This window comes from Coffea eugenioides, chromosome 2 (genome assembly GCF_003713205.1).
Source record: "Coffea eugenioides isolate CCC68of chromosome 2, Ceug_1.0, whole genome shotgun sequence".
NCBI classification, from domain to species: Eukaryota; Viridiplantae; Streptophyta; class Magnoliopsida; order Gentianales; family Rubiaceae; genus Coffea; species Coffea eugenioides.
The window spans coordinates 37,298,889-37,314,205 of NC_040036.1; the positions used below are offsets into that span (position 1 = coordinate 37,298,889).

Sequence of the window (15,317 nt, forward strand, 5' to 3'; positions counted from 1 at the left end):
GCACTGATTCATTTTCATAGTTATTCTTTTAAATTACGTTAATGAACATTCTCTGACTCTTTAAACTCAGAAAAGCATTACAATAAAAAAAAATGCACTAAAAACAAATTGGAACAATTCGGACTGAAAGATTGTTTTGACACATTTTTTTCTATAATTACGTGAATAAGAAGACAAGTTTAATTTACTACACATTTTTTTATTATATATAATGCACGAGTAACAAATTTGGTGTGAAAAAAAAAATCTGTCATTATTTGTTACTTTGATTCTACCATTGCATTTGCATGATGAAGTATTATACAAATAGTTAAATATAACTCTCTCATATTTCATACTCTCACATTCACATAAGTGCTTTTATCTACTATTCATGCTCCATACGTTTTTATAACTGCTGCTGCCATACTTAGGTGCTATTACTAATATGGTTTGTTTGGATGGTGGATTATTTGAGATATTTTTACTGCAGTATTTTTTATGATGTGATGTATGTAAGATAAAAAGGTAATTGGAAAGATAAAAAACTGTATTGAAAATTGTAATGGGGATATAAGTAAATATATTTGGGGAAATAATCCACTATCCAAACAAATTTATTCCAAGTCTTCCTACCAACTTTAATAAAGAAATAGAAAATCCCACTACAAATATAAATTCACATGGAATGTGTCTCATCCACTAATATATGCTGTGATTTAAACCCCTCCCATTCCCATAGCTGCACGGGATCATTTTCCTTTCCTTCTCTTTTGGCAAAAAGTTACTACCAACTCGGGCTGTTACTAACGTACGTAAAAGGCATTTAATAAATTACTGCCATTATTACAGCCTAGAACCACCATTAATTAATGCTTCTTCTTCTACTTCTTCCTACTAAGATTCATTAAACCAAAAAGGAATTTGCCATCCTCCCCAAAGTACAGGCAAGTCCTGCCCTTGCAGAGTTTCACTCCAGTAAGGTTAACAGCTATATATATTGACCTTGGGACCACAACCTCACCTTCATTCTTTTTCCCTTCTACTATGGTCACCACTAAAAATCACCTTCATTCTTTTTTTTTTTGTGGGAAAAATTCCCCCCCCCCCCCTACTCTTAAATTCTATGATTGGGTACTCGAGGTTCAAGTGTTAATTAATTGAAATTAAATAAAAATAATATATATAATATATATTTACATCGAAAAAGTGTTGATCTAATTATAAAGGGTGAGATCCCACATATAGTTCAAAATCCATTTTCTCTATTTCCATTACCTAAATTTCACCAATGTAACACCCCTTGATAATCCCTTCTCTAATAAATGCAAAAATTGTAACTTGGCTCCAGTCATATTAATCCTGGCAAAATCTTGGGATTCCATTTTAATAAAAGGCAGGGCCAACCACCCCTCAACCCTGCATCCACTCCCAGCTCTTCCCTTCTGCTTCCTTCCCACCTTTTCCAATTTACATACTGCCAAGGCCAACAAACCATCATCAAGTTGTCACCAAACTGCAATCCCAAAAACCTTTCTTTCTTTACTCCAAAACCCCATAAAAGCTTTTATTGAAAGGCAACGTTTTTGTTTTTTGCTTACACCATAGGCAAAAGCATTCAGTCTTGATGGGCTATCTATCATGTAAAGCAGAATCAGCAATTTTAACCTCCAATTCTCACCTTCCAGCTTCGTCTAAGAAAGCCAATCAAGTTAATTCCCAAGAAAAAACAAAAGAGAAGCCTGTCAAGATCCAAGAATTTGACTACAGTGATCTTGAAGCAGCCACCAATGGCTTTTCTGAGCAGAAACTGTTAGGCAGAGGTAGCCATGGCCTAGTTTACAAAGGGGTTCTTCGCAGTGGGCGCTTGGTTGCCATCAAGAAGCCTTCAAGAGGGTCAAGAATCTCCTCCACATCAGAGAATTCAGAAGTTGAGAATGAGATTGATATTCTGTCAAAGCTGCAGAGTCCAAGACTGGTAAATCTTCTTGGTTTTACTAATAGTGATTCTCATGGTCGCCTTTTAGTTGTTGAATTTATGAGTAATGGTACTCTTTATGATGTTTTGCACTCGAATTCTCGCCCTCCCACTTGGGGTAGAAGAATAAAATTGGCATTACACACTGCAAAAGCTATCGATACTCTTCATTCATCAAGTCCCCCTGTCATTCACCGTGATATAAAGTCTGCCAATGTGTTGATAGATAGGAATTTTAATGCCCGGTTAGGCGATTTTGGACTAGCCTTAAGATGCCATGTTGATGATTATAGATTGAGGTCAACTCCCCCTGCAGGTACAATGGGGTATTTGGATCCTGGTTATGTGACCCCTGATAACTTGAGTACTAAAACTGATGTGTTTAGTTTTGGGATATTGCTGTTGGAGATTATTAGTGGGAGGAAGGCTATTGATGTGGGGCATTCACCGCCTTCCATCGTGGATTGGGCAATTCCATTGATTAGGAGAGGGAAGCTTGTGTCTATTTATGATCCGAGGATTCCACCCCCTAGGGACCCTTTGGTGAGGAAGCAGCTGGCGGTAGTTGCCGCAAAATGTGTGAGGTCTTGTAGGGAGAGGCGGCCAACGATGAAGGAGGTGGTTGAATGTTTGAGTGGGTTGAGTAAGTTGGTTCCCTTGCATTCTTGGAATGGTTTGACTAATCCTTGTTTGATGGTTGAGACTGTTGGGAGACCTGTTGAGTCAAGGAGTAATAATGTGAATGTGAAGGAAAAGGGGGATGAACAAGGGAATTTGGATGGAGAAGATGGTGCATTACTTGCAAGAGCATTGAGAAATTCACGGAGAGTGTACTCTGATCTGGGATTTAGAAGTAATTTGATGGATTTATTGAATGGGATTCATGGGGAGTCTGAATTTCCAGAAGACAACAGTGGGATTAAGCCTTGTGAGCAACCTGAGTCTGGTGGTTTTAGTTGCAGATTTGAAAGTGAAAAATTCGTTGGCAGAAAAAGCAATCTGTCTCTGGTCCGCGGCATTGACAAACTTGGCGCTTCGCAACTATCAAGAAACCATACAGTCAGCGAAAATACTTCAGACAAACATTCTGAAGGGAATGCTACAGTTCTGTGATCCATTTTTTTGTACCTCTCTGTAATCTGTAATGCTTATCCAAAGGGCCATTTGAGGTCCCTTAGTGATTTGGTAACCAAGCGAAGCTCATGTTTGTAGCTTCTCTTGCTTTCAAATCGCATTGATGTGGATTATTTGAGGATTTCAATTAATTCGCTTCCTTATTGTTTTTTACAATGTAAGTGCATACATTGGGCCAACACAGAAACTAGTAGCTCAAGGGCACATTGATTGTATGTTCTTTCTCATTCCATTCCACTGAATTGATTGATCAAAGCTCATTAACAATGGAATTGCTGTACAAAGTCGATAGACATTACTTTATCTTGATTCAAACTCTGCTTTGGTTTTATTCTTCCGTAGCTCAATGCCCTCATTTAAGGAGGAGCAAAGAGACAATTCAGGCATCCTAGGCTAGAAATCTGTATTCAAAAATGGTAGCTTCGTCAAGAAAACCTTGCTGGTTTGTAGTGTAGAGTTCTATTTATCTGATACTATACCATTGGGTGGTTAACAATAGTTAACTTTTCTTTTGTCATTCATTCCTTATTTATATCACAGGGATTTGTATAAGGTACTTTCAGTTTGTTTTTGATTGAATATGTATTTGTTCTTGCATTCTTTTATTTGCCTAAATTGATGAACTTTTTTGAAGCACTTGGCTGTATCTGCAGAAATTACCAGTGACTTTTGTTGGCCATATTTCTTGTATTCATCTTTTACAACTCTCAAAAACTTCCTTCGACCATGTATTCTCTTCGCCCTTCTTCCGCAGATACGACATTGGAATAATGTCACTGATTTTCTTCAATCATGTTACTCAGTTCCCTCATAAAACGATTTTGGGTTCATTCCATTTCTTATCCTAAACAAAAGTTTCTGTAACGCCAAGATTACTACGAAGATGAGATATAAACCTCACTATCGAGTTTTGGTCCATACAAAAAAAAGTCCTTGGCCTTTCAGTTGGACGGCTTATCATATGGTCCCTTCTGTCACTTAATTCAGGAATTGATAACCATGTCATTGGGGAGTTGTATTATAATTTGATATTGAAGCGTGTAGAAAGCTTCCTTTGCTTCAAGTACTTCCATTTGGCGAATTGGGATGAATTTTTGACACGTTTGGTTACTTGGTGAAGTGAGAATTTGACACAATCTTCCAAAACATGTTTTTCAGTTGTTGAACAAATCTTCTTGTTTGTCATGTCAGATTAATATACTCTTTTTTGTTTAGTTTCAAACCTGACATAGGTATAATAACCATGACTCTTTCAATAATAATCTCATACTACCATTTATCATAGTTGCCAGTCTTTCAATCTTTAGCTGTTATAGGTAAACACTTAATCCTATAATTAGAAAACTTTATTAACCAAAGTGCAGTGACACAAAGGTTCTATTGCTGGAACAGAATTTGATTTTCTGTACAGCAAGTTTTTGATCCAGAGTTAGATGGAATCTTGTGAGAAATGGTCGACAAGGAAAACTCAACATCATTGTTGTCTTTTTTTGGCAGGGACAGGGGTCACTTGGAATTTTTGATCTTATACACAATATGATAGGTTCTTTTCTTACTTTTGCCAAAACTTTTTCTGCTTCTGTCTATAAGACAAAATGTTTGTACATATCTGGTTGAACTGGTTTCTGTCCTTTTGGTGTATATTCTTCAAATCATCTTTTCTACCATCCACTATGTATAGATAGGACCCTCATGTAATTGAAGCTCTTAGAACAATTTGCTTGGATTTATCCTTCTGCTTTACTCAAGCATATACTCCTAATAAAAGGTCAGCCCCAGGAGCAGTTCTACTTGTACTACTTAACAGGAATCAGGGCTGCAAAACTCTTCGAATGTAGAAGACAGAAGGGGAGTTTTTTTTTTAGAATGTTCTTCGTTCTCCAACCATCTTTTCACTATTTTTCATGCAAGGACAGGCCTAGTGCTGCAGGTGCCATCGGCACCAAGTTCTAGAAATTTAGGTTTGTTTCTCCTCAATTTTTAAAAGTTTTCAATGATATCCTCGACGAGTAAAACTTTTTGCCCCTCAAAAATTTTCAAATTAACTTCAAAGTCTATACTTGCATGAAATTTCTCCCTTCAAAGAAAATGTGTTACTTCCATAATTATAGTCACTGGCAGATTCTTTTTTTTCCCGGGGGGGGGGGGGGGGGACGGTCATCCCAAAAAAAAATTCCTTTACGTCTCTCATTAAAATATTAATATATTTTAGTAACATCTTTATAAAAATTAGAGTTTGCCCTCTCCCTCTCCCCAAGATATTAACAAAAATATAACGATAGATAGACCAAGAAGATATACTTTGAAGTGTATATCTTTTCTAGTATTACTCCCCAACTCTCAATTTTTGGTTCCGCTAATGACTATAGTCGTGAACTCTTTATACTAAAGGTGCTATGGTAAAATCTTTTGAAAAACGTCCCACAAGAGTTATCCCGTCAAGTAAAGTTTTCTACATACACTGACCTGTATATGATAAATATATTGGACATTTGAATTCATCAAACTAAAAACACCGCGTACATTGAACAAAATGCAAGCATTTCCCATTAAGGCATCTTAAGTGCTTGTTTGTTTGTGATGTTGATGTTTTGAGGCATTGTATATGATCAAAGATCATTTAATAATTTTTTACAGCTTACAAATTAGAGAGTTGGCCAAGAAAATGACAAGATGTGACCAAGAAACTGTAGTGTTGAAGGACTATCACGGCACCTAACCAAGAACCATCATTGGGTGGAGAGACTACGGACATATGATACTTCAAACTTCAAATATCAAGAAAGTGGAAAAGATGGATATTTGGAGCTCACAAAACCCAGAAATTATAGTGTCTCTAGCAAATGGCAGCTTCTGTTGAAATATGTATTCCCTTACTTGCAATATGGGTTTACAGCACACATATTTCCTCCCACCAACCATGTGCTTTCTTTCTCCCCTTTGATATATCCAACATTGACCTCATCACAGTTAAAAGTTTCTAATTTATCAAGGTTAACATGTTGACAAGATGAAAAAACATGTCCAAAAACAATAACTTAAAATAAACTCTAGAAAATAGGGCTAATTTTACTTTACTCCCTTAAACTATATTAGATTTTCACTTTGGTTCCCAAATTTCAAAGTGAGACACTCTAGTCCCTAAATTTTAAAATCTATCCTACGTAAATAAAATTTGTTTCACTTTAATCTTTAAAGTATATAATCAATTGGATTAATCTTTCCTACACTGTTAGTGTATACACCGACGAGGTTGAATGTATGCCACAACATTTAAATTTGAATTTAAACATCAAATTTTCTGTATGTGTCATGCATCTAAACCCGTTAGTGTATACACTGTCAGTGTATACAAGATTTACCCTAATCTTGTATACTTTACTTTAGAATGTGGGACATATTTTGTACTTAAGTGTGACAAATCTTATACTTTAGGGATTAAAGTAGGACAAATTTGACTTGAGTAAGAGAAATTTTATTCTTCAAGGACTCAAGTATCCCAACTTGAAATTTCAGAACCAAAGTAAAAATTTGAGTATAATTAAAAGGTTCAAAGTGAAATTAACCCCAAGGGAGTACTCGGCACTTTTATAGAACCGTCCTTGAATAACATCAGGGCCACATTCATATCAAAATAATATTGACAACAGCACCACTAATAACAATACAGTCTGTTTAGTTTTGTAACCCTCTCTCAAGCATGAGAAATTTTTTTTCCTGCAAGGAAGTATTTTCTTCATATTAGTTACATTTTTATTGCCTTCAGTGAACTCAAGATCCAAAAGGGAGCAAAAGAAGATCCCCATAATCTCTGACAAATCATCCAAATTTACATTTCATAAAACGCAGATATTGACATCTTGAATAGCAAATGCACCGCCATTTAATTAATGCAGACATTGACTAGAAGATTCTTCTGCATTTAATCTTAATTATGTATTGCATTCATTGTTGTTCTTTTAAAGAAACAGAAATTAATACAAGAAATTTCAGTTTCGAAAAAATAGGTATAGGGTACCGGGGCCAAATTGGTTGCCAGTTTAGACACAGTGAAATTTCAAGAATGTTCCATACACTTCAAACAGCCTGTCTCTGACTACACGTTTATGGCTCCCCTTAGCTGTATGGCCTTCTGGAGCTCAATCTCCTCTCAACATCCGAAATTTGGTTGGTACTCAATTTGTTTTCTTCGTGAATCAGTACCATCAATGTATGGTGGGGTTATGTACCTATGCTATTGGATTGGATTCACATTAATTTACTAACGTCCCCTCTTGCCGCGACTTATAAAAAACACTTCTGATAGAATTACTTTTAATAAAACTGCTTTTAAATTATCAAAAACTGAGTTTTTTAAATTACCAATTATCAAATACTTTAGAAGTACTTTTAGTATTCAAAAATGCTTTTTTTTTTTTTTGTAACATATTGCAACAAACGGGGCTTAATTATTCTACTATTACTATATTACAATTTACGATAATAGGACTTGAATCTAAGAATTTAACGTCTTTAAGTTTCAGTGTTACCTATGAAAATACCAGCACCTCATTGGTGATTAGTACGAATTAGAAGGATAAATATTTGAGATGTTTGGCAATAATGACATTATTTCTCCAAAAAAAAAAATGAAAAAAGAAACTGACATCGTAAGAATTTGTCCCGGAGGCCCCAGCTCATGATCATCATTTGAGTCCATCCGCTACTTTCTCTTTTTTCTCATGCAAAAATTCTTGGCCTAATGAATTTAATGCCAAGGCTACTTAAAGACACAGAACAAACTTCAAGCTTTATTTACAAAAAAAAAAAAAAAATTATTTGCTTCACGAAAAAATCTTAACATTTTATTGAGAAAAGTTACATCAAATAAAATTTAGAATGAGTGAGTTAACACAACATATTTTACCTTGCAAAAGAATTATTGCATGGTTCAAGAAAGAAGCAATATTATTTCGTTTTACCAAAATTCTTACATTAATACTTTCTTTAGAAAGAGTTAGGCCGTTAATAAAACGACCATATTTAAAGGAAAAAAAAAATAGAAATGGACATTGTGAGAACCATGGAGGAAACCAAAATAGGCTTTTTTTTTCTTTAATTTTTGGTGGTGACAGTATAATATTTGTGATATTCGTAATCTGCAAATCTAGGCATGATCAAGCCATTTTTAGCAGTAGAAAAGTAAAGGTTTGGCCCCAAGAGTTTACTGTGGAGTGTCAAAATCAGCTCTATTGAAAATGTTCTTACATCAGAAACAAATGTAGAGAATGCCCACATTTTTTGTGGACATTGGAATGCAGTGAAATAATCAGTTGATGCCTGGCTGCCTGCAAAGGTACAGTACAATACATAGCTCACTTCAGTTATGGTGCAGTCCACTGATTTTTAGCAAAAAGGAGTTGTGATGGTAGATGCTGAAATCTTGGATCAAAGCCCACACTTAATATGGGCATCATTGGCCTGCGGGGCTAGCGATCAGGTGAACGCCTAAAAGAAAGTTCCACCACTCCTACTCTTTATATTTCCCCTAGAAGTAACCATACCGAAACAATAAAAGCCAAAAGAAAAGCAAGAAGCATAAAAACTTGCAATCATTGCTCATTCAAGTTTGTCCTCAACATTAGAGAAACTACTGAGCAAGGAATGGGATATCTTGCAGCAAGTCCAGTCAAAATCTAATATAGGAAACTATTTGCATCAAATGCAATGCCGTAATATAGATGCCAAAGTTGTTCATATGGAAGAAAAGAGAATGCCAAGGATAGGAGATCTCTGTAGCCAGAAGAAAATAAGTACTCAACAAAAATACTAAGTAACAATACTGGTGCCAAGGGAAAGCTTAAAGTCCCTCTCAATAATTCAATCTGAAATGATCAGGCTGATAAAGTTGCCTAGATTATAATTAGCAATTTAACAAAATTATCAGAAGCCTAATTTCTGAAAAGACATGGATCTGTCGCGTTTCTCTTTGCTGAAAATATAATTAGCTAGCCCTAATTCTAAATTACAAACTCAGATGGTAGCTGTTCTAAGAGAACAACTGAAACAGCAGCTCAGGGCACTTTAACCTTCTATTACCTGTTCCTTGTACAATATACTGTTCAAGAAAACACACAAATACAAGCTACCTTATCTATACATGGACTAGTTGAAAAAAAGAAAAAGTATGAAATGCGTCAGGTTGTGTATCACCATTTACACAGACGATAATCTTTTGTTAAGTCACTTTCTTGAAGTGTCAAACTGAGATTTGATTAAAGAGATCATCCTTTTCCAGAAAGATGATTCGGATCCATAGATCTGTACCCTTGCTAATTTTCTTGAACCTTCTCTAACAAATTCCAGGTCTTTGGCAAAGTCATTCTGAAAATTTTCAGCGCTATCAAACAGAGGCAGTGCTGCTGAACCCTGGGATTCTACATTTCTGATCCACCCACGCAATAAGAAATTCACCACCTGTGTGATAAAATAAATTTCAGACAGAGACATTTGGACGATAATAGGCCAGAACAGAACCTCTGCTGTAAACAGAGGCAATATTCTAAATGGGAAACCAATTTTGCATGAAACAACTATACTAGCGATTGTTGGTAACCTGCAACCAGGCAAACAAACTAGTGTCATAAATTAGCGCTGCTAATTGATCAGTGTTGCCTACCTCTGGAACTTCATCATGAGGGCAGTGACCAGCAGGGCTAATCTCATAATATGGAGCTTCTGGCAGTTGGCGTTTCACTTGTAAACCCCAGATAGGCTTTACCCAAGGATCTTCTTTGCCATACATGAGACAGACAGGTACGTTGTTCATTTGACACCTGCAAAATTCAAGCTGGACATCAGACCATAACTTGGTGTAGTGAAAATAACAATATGATTAAGCAATTATTTTGCATTTTATTGCTCCTGTCATCTGGCTACCTAGATAAAGAGTCCTTGAACGTTAACTGTGCTTGAGGAGCAAACATAATAGAAGCAAATGATGCAGCAGCCGCTGGATGCTTTGTTATCTCCAGTATACTGGAGAACACCTTATCAACTTTTGTCGAGTGATCTGCATATACTTGCTTAAGTATCTCTGCAATACTTTCAGGATCACTCATTTTCTGCCACCTAAAACCGCAGTGGAAATGGAGAAATTAGGTAGAGTTTAGAGCGTTTCAGCCAATTGAAAGCAGTTTTACACTGAAAACAGAAGTTTCTCTCTTCCTAAAAAATTTTCTAATGCAACAGTGTGATTCTCATCCCTCCTTTTTTTGGTCAAAAGAATTTGACTATACACTTGTAGACGAGTAATCAACAGGCTCCAGTTTTTTAAGACACGGGGTTTCGGCTAGTGGACTTGCATTCAAAAATATTAAGTTGAAACATTCACATTAACAGAAGAGTGACAGAACTTACACAATTTCCGTAAGACTTTTAATTGTGGCAGGAATAGGAAATGTGCCAGCCCAAGGAAACATGCTTGACCATCTAGGAGATTTCATAGGGTTAGGAAGAAATCCCCAAAAAGGAGTAGCATTAAGCAAGGTTACACCTTTCACCAATTCGGGATAGCATGCTGCAAAGTAGACCGCGATATATCCTCCGAGTGAATTCCCAACAATATAAACAGGTTCTCCAATCACCTGTGGCATAGAGAGACAATGTAATCACCTATTGGGTCGGGAATCTCCAGTATTAACACCAAAAAGTAACTTGGAATCCTAAAGCCATATCAGGGAAATACTAAAGACATCTCCGCTGAATAATTGTAATCAAGAAGATATTCTCAAAAGCGTGCAGAATATAATCCCTTACATGAAAATAAAGTTATAGAACAACAATGAAATCTAGAGAAACTAACAAAAAAAAATCCATAGTGTGGTACAGTTCTTATTTGACTGGAAGATAGAATGGCAGCATAAAAGTTAACAATATTGATGCTGGCAAGCATAAACTTTAAAGTTTGAATATAGTGCCAAAAGTGATTCTATACATTGAAAACATATTCCTTTTTTAAGATTCTCACTAATCTGTTAAACTATATTGCCGTGATTGCCGGACAAAGTTAGAACAATATTTATTGAATGGCATGTAGTGAAGAAAAAGTTCTCGCATACAAACTGATTGCAAAACAATCTTTCAGCAGTTATATAGTACTCAAGAAAAATCATATTTTCTGTGCACATATTTAAACATATACCAAATGCGAGGAAATTAAGAGTGTCTAAAGTGAGTTCACACTCTACATTCCCAAGCAGACCATGAATCTTACCTCCGTCTAGGCCTCAGGAATTATATATCTATATCATATCGAGAATTACAGGTTCTGCCATTAGCTTACATAAGTCTGAGGGTTCAAATGTTGTTTACAGATTCAGATTTCAAGTTAAATCTGTAGGTCAAATATTTTAGAGGTACTTTTTGCTATTTCATCAACTTTTATGGGCTAGCTATCATGCACTTTCCAGTGCAAAATTTCCACTCATTTTTGGGGAATCAAAGCAATATTACTAGAAGTAAATAAATTCAGGAACAACCACTCTACTGGTAAGCACATAAAATTTCATGCAGTCCTGACATATAGTTTGATAAACTAGCATTGTTGTCATGCTTTATTCAGTTTCCACACTCTTTCTAATAAAGGTCTGACAGAGCTGAGATTATTCTCCAGTTAAATAAGCTCTATCTGACCATGTAACAGAACTATTTTGAAACAAGCATGTTTATCCAGTAATTTTAACATTTGTAATATTCCCTGTACCCAGCTTCTAAAAGACTATTTATGAAGAGTAACAAGTAGCAGGTACATCATAAGTTTTAAAACCACAAGAACGAAATAGATGCCCTGTAACTGGTGACAAACGTAAAAAAGATCAAGTATTAGATAGTTACGGATTAAGCGTAGCACCATTTTGTTCAAACCACTATCAAAGGCAGTATGACGGTAATCAATGGTTGAAATGTCAAGACGAAATTGTGGTGCCCTAGGCTTGCAGATTGTGACAGAAATCTACAAAATATCTTGAGATGACTGAAGTTTCCACTACATAAGGAATTGCTGAACAAGATAGTAGGTAGCAATTGGTCCCATCCAGCATAGACTTCCCAATATTTTGTGTAAGTGATACAAATTGCAATTGCAGAAATAATTATTTCAGCAGCTAGGAATTCGTAATGGTACTCTAAGAACTTCTCAGTTGATCAACTTTTATCATGGACAAGACTTGGCTCATGAAATTGCAACAAGAAAAATAAAAAAAGATGCTACGTAACAGTCTAATGACAAAATGGAATTCCTTTAGCATCAATATGGAAATTAAGTTTCACTTGATTTGGCCATAAGAACTACAAATGATCCTGTTGTCAAGAAAAATGACTAAACCATTCAAACTCATCTAATTGTTCTGCCAAAAACATTATTTTTGAGGAATACTATTGATATTCGGTCCCCCACTCCCTCTTTTATATGATACAACATCTATGCTCTCCATGAGCCAACATTAGTTACTTAACCCCATTGAATACCTGCTTATTCCTATTTATGGTCAATGAAAGTAAATCAATTAATATTTTGGGATGGACAGCTTGAAGATAGATTTTGCAGTTCACTACATCCAAAGAAATGTTGTCATCATCTTCTTTTCAGGCCATCTTGGTGTAGGACGATAAACACTCAGTGAATAGCTAATGTGACAGAGGACCATCCTCTATAATATACGCAAAATTTTGTTCATCGTCACATAATGTTTAATGAATAGAAGTTTGAAAAAGCTGTACTCCAGTTGAAAACCTAGTCAGATGACAGTAGGTACCTTATTGAAACTAACCAAACACAAGTATGATGCAGATGTGAGATCAATTCGATAACATATCAGAGGGAAAGACATTTATAATAAAGCTGAACAAAATGCGTTTAAGACATCATCAGTTTAATCTTGATACTCTCAATGTGTTGACACATATAAATAGAGCAATCAGCAGAGAGCATTACTATAAAAAACCAACTGAATATGCTACTCGACCAAACCCTAGGACCAAAACACAAGATGTTACACACGAGAATCTCATAAATACTCTTTGATAAAGCTAAAAAGTAGTAAACCAAATTATACCTCTTCGATGAAGTAACGGACTTGGTCCCTCCATAAATCAGAAGAATAAACAAGCTCTTTTGCCCAAGGTTCAGTCTCATCTCCAAAACCCCACAAGAAGTTCTCCACATCTGATTTCAGGTTGTCACCATTCTTTGTCTGTCTAGTTGGATCTTCACGTGGTAATGACAAGCCCTGCCCAAGAAAATCGACTGCCCATGCTCTAAAGTCTCGACCCAGATCCTTCAATTGTTTTTCATAATGAAAGGAACCAACTCCAAAACCAGGAAGAAAGAGAACCGGAGGAAAATCAACATTCACGGATCCAGCTGTTTTGTAGTGAACATTAAGTTTGGGCTTCCATTCCCAGGAACAACTGGTAATTGAAGCAACAGAATCACCCTTGTTTTCATCAGGCAAACCAGGAATCAAGACCTTAGGTACAGTCTTGTCACTATCAGTAACATTCTCTTTACCATCAAGTACATAAGAGTTTAAACTTTCACTCAAGACGCTTGGATCACCATGTTCATATCCCTTCAGAGCACTTAGTGTCCTAACAGTGTGAGCTCTTCCAAGCCTCCTTATGGCTAATTGATCTAAATAAGAATGTCTAAGAGCCTTGAGCTTACATTGACTGACTACAGATATCAATCTTCTCTCCTTGAAATTCCAAAGTTTTGCTTGATTTGATCTTGGGCTTTTCCCAACAGCATACCCTCTAAATTTTACTAGATACTGGCCATGCATAGCGTGGCAAGAGATAATTTCCATAGCTCAGAACAGATCTCTGAAATGTTCACCAAAATGATTAATTGAGCAAACACTACTACATAGCATTTGCTGATGCAGTAAAAGAGAAGTCATATTGAAAATCAAAAACAAAAAAGAACTGAACTTTGTCCTTTGTATAATTTGTTTCTTTCTTTATCTACCTAGTTTTGAAAATGTCAAGGATCTTTTGATAATCCCGACTTGATGAATGAACCAAAATAAACTTCTTAATCATCTTACTCCCAATTAAACGAAACTGAATATATTCATTCCAATTTCACTCATAAAATTCATTTAACCGATTAAGTATGTTAGTCGTAAAATCCCTTCTTTTTAAGAACATTTACAACTGGAGAACAAACCAAAAACTCAAGAAACAGGATCATCTAGATACAACATCAAGCAACTGGAATAAAAGCCATAAACCCTTGACAGCAAAAGCGCAAAGAAACATTTCTAAAAAACTAAACCAAGAAAGCAAAATTGGCCCAAACCCACCTGACAAAACACCCAATCAGTTAATCCCAACAGACCAATTTTTACAATTAAGCAGAAAAACTCCAGTTAGTCCCAAGGAAGAGTTTCTTGTTTTATTACCTTCAGTAAGCAGAGCAAGAAATCATTGGCTTCAGCTCCAAGAATTTGGGAGAAATCTTAAGTTTGTTTATGTAGTGAGAGAAAAACAAATACAAGATATTCCACAAGTATCGAGAGAGAGAGAGAGAGAGAGAGTGAGAGAGATTTTAGCAGTTACTTAAAGGGGTGTGCTTTGTCAGAAAGCCAAAGAAAAATCAAGAATGATGAACTAATGGAACAAATAAGTTGATTGTCGTTTTCCTTTTAATTCATTTTCACAAAATTTTAGTTGGGTTATGTGTGGAACATGATGAACTCATGGAGTGCACGTAATGGTTTATGTCTGCTGACTTCTCAAGCTTTGCTCTGGGGCTTTCCGGTCCACCTTTACTTCTTCCTTTTTCTTTGGTGTTTTTAAAAAAAAAATGGCAGAAAAAGAGATAATAAAGAAGCAAAATTCATGCGCAGCGACTAATTTTATCAAATTTCCATAAAGTATTTTCGCATTTGAAGATGAACGAGTGAATTATTTTCTTACTTTCTTTGAACTTGGCAAATTGTTTTCATTGTAGATAAAATGCTTCATCCATTACAAATTATATGTTTATAAACAATAACAATGCCAACCAGTTAGACATGCGCCGCAAGACAGCGCGTGTGCATGTAGACATATATATATACATGTATATATATATACATATTTGTATGTATGTATAAAATGTTTTGGTGTATAAATTTTTAATAGGAAAGCAAACAAGTAAACTGAAATGTTTCCGGAAAAAAAAAAAAAGAATGCACAAGCT

The 15,317-nt window shown here is 35.6% G+C and overlaps 2 protein-coding genes across 2 annotated transcripts; one reads left to right on the forward strand and one right to left on the reverse strand.

Moving 5' to 3' along the window:
• The first annotated feature begins 1,358 nt into the window (after positions 1-1,358).
• On the forward strand, positions 1,359-3,394 carry LOC113761871 (serine/threonine-protein kinase-like protein At3g51990). The gene has a single exon (XM_027305031.1). It carries the CDS (start codon positions 1,607-1,609, stop codon positions 3,068-3,070), a length of 1,464 nt encoding a protein of 487 aa, XP_027160832.1. The 5' UTR covers positions 1,359-1,606; the 3' UTR covers positions 3,071-3,394.
• A 5,533-nt stretch (positions 3,395-8,927) lies between these two features.
• On the reverse strand, positions 8,928-14,800 carry LOC113761789 (pheophytinase, chloroplastic). Its single transcript, XM_027304929.1, has 6 exons — positions 14,536-14,800; positions 13,186-13,954; positions 10,490-10,716; positions 10,010-10,201; positions 9,750-9,906; positions 8,928-9,547 (listed from the first exon to the last, which is right to left on the reverse strand). Exons 2-6 carry the CDS (start codon positions 13,936-13,938, stop codon positions 9,314-9,316), a joined length of 1,563 nt encoding a protein of 520 aa, XP_027160730.1. The 5' UTR covers positions 13,939-13,954; positions 14,536-14,800; the 3' UTR covers positions 8,928-9,313.
• Between the last annotated feature and the right edge of the window lie 517 nt (positions 14,801-15,317).

Coding starts and splice junctions, on each gene's coding strand:
- LOC113761871 (XM_027305031.1), top strand. CDS start 1,607: ATGGGCTATCTATCATGTAAAGCAGAATCAGCAATTTTAACCTCCAAT.
- LOC113761789 (XM_027304929.1), bottom strand. CDS start 13,938: ATGGAAATTATCTCTTGCCACGCTATGCATGGCCAGTATCTAGTAAAA. Junction 10,717..13,185: donor TCCGTTACTTCATCGAAGAG/GTATAATTTGGT, acceptor TCTATGCCACAG/GTGATTGGAGAACCTGTTTA. Junction 9,548..9,749: donor CTCATGATGAAGTTCCAGAG/GTAGGCAACACT, acceptor TTTATCACACAG/GTGGTGAATTTCTTATTGCG.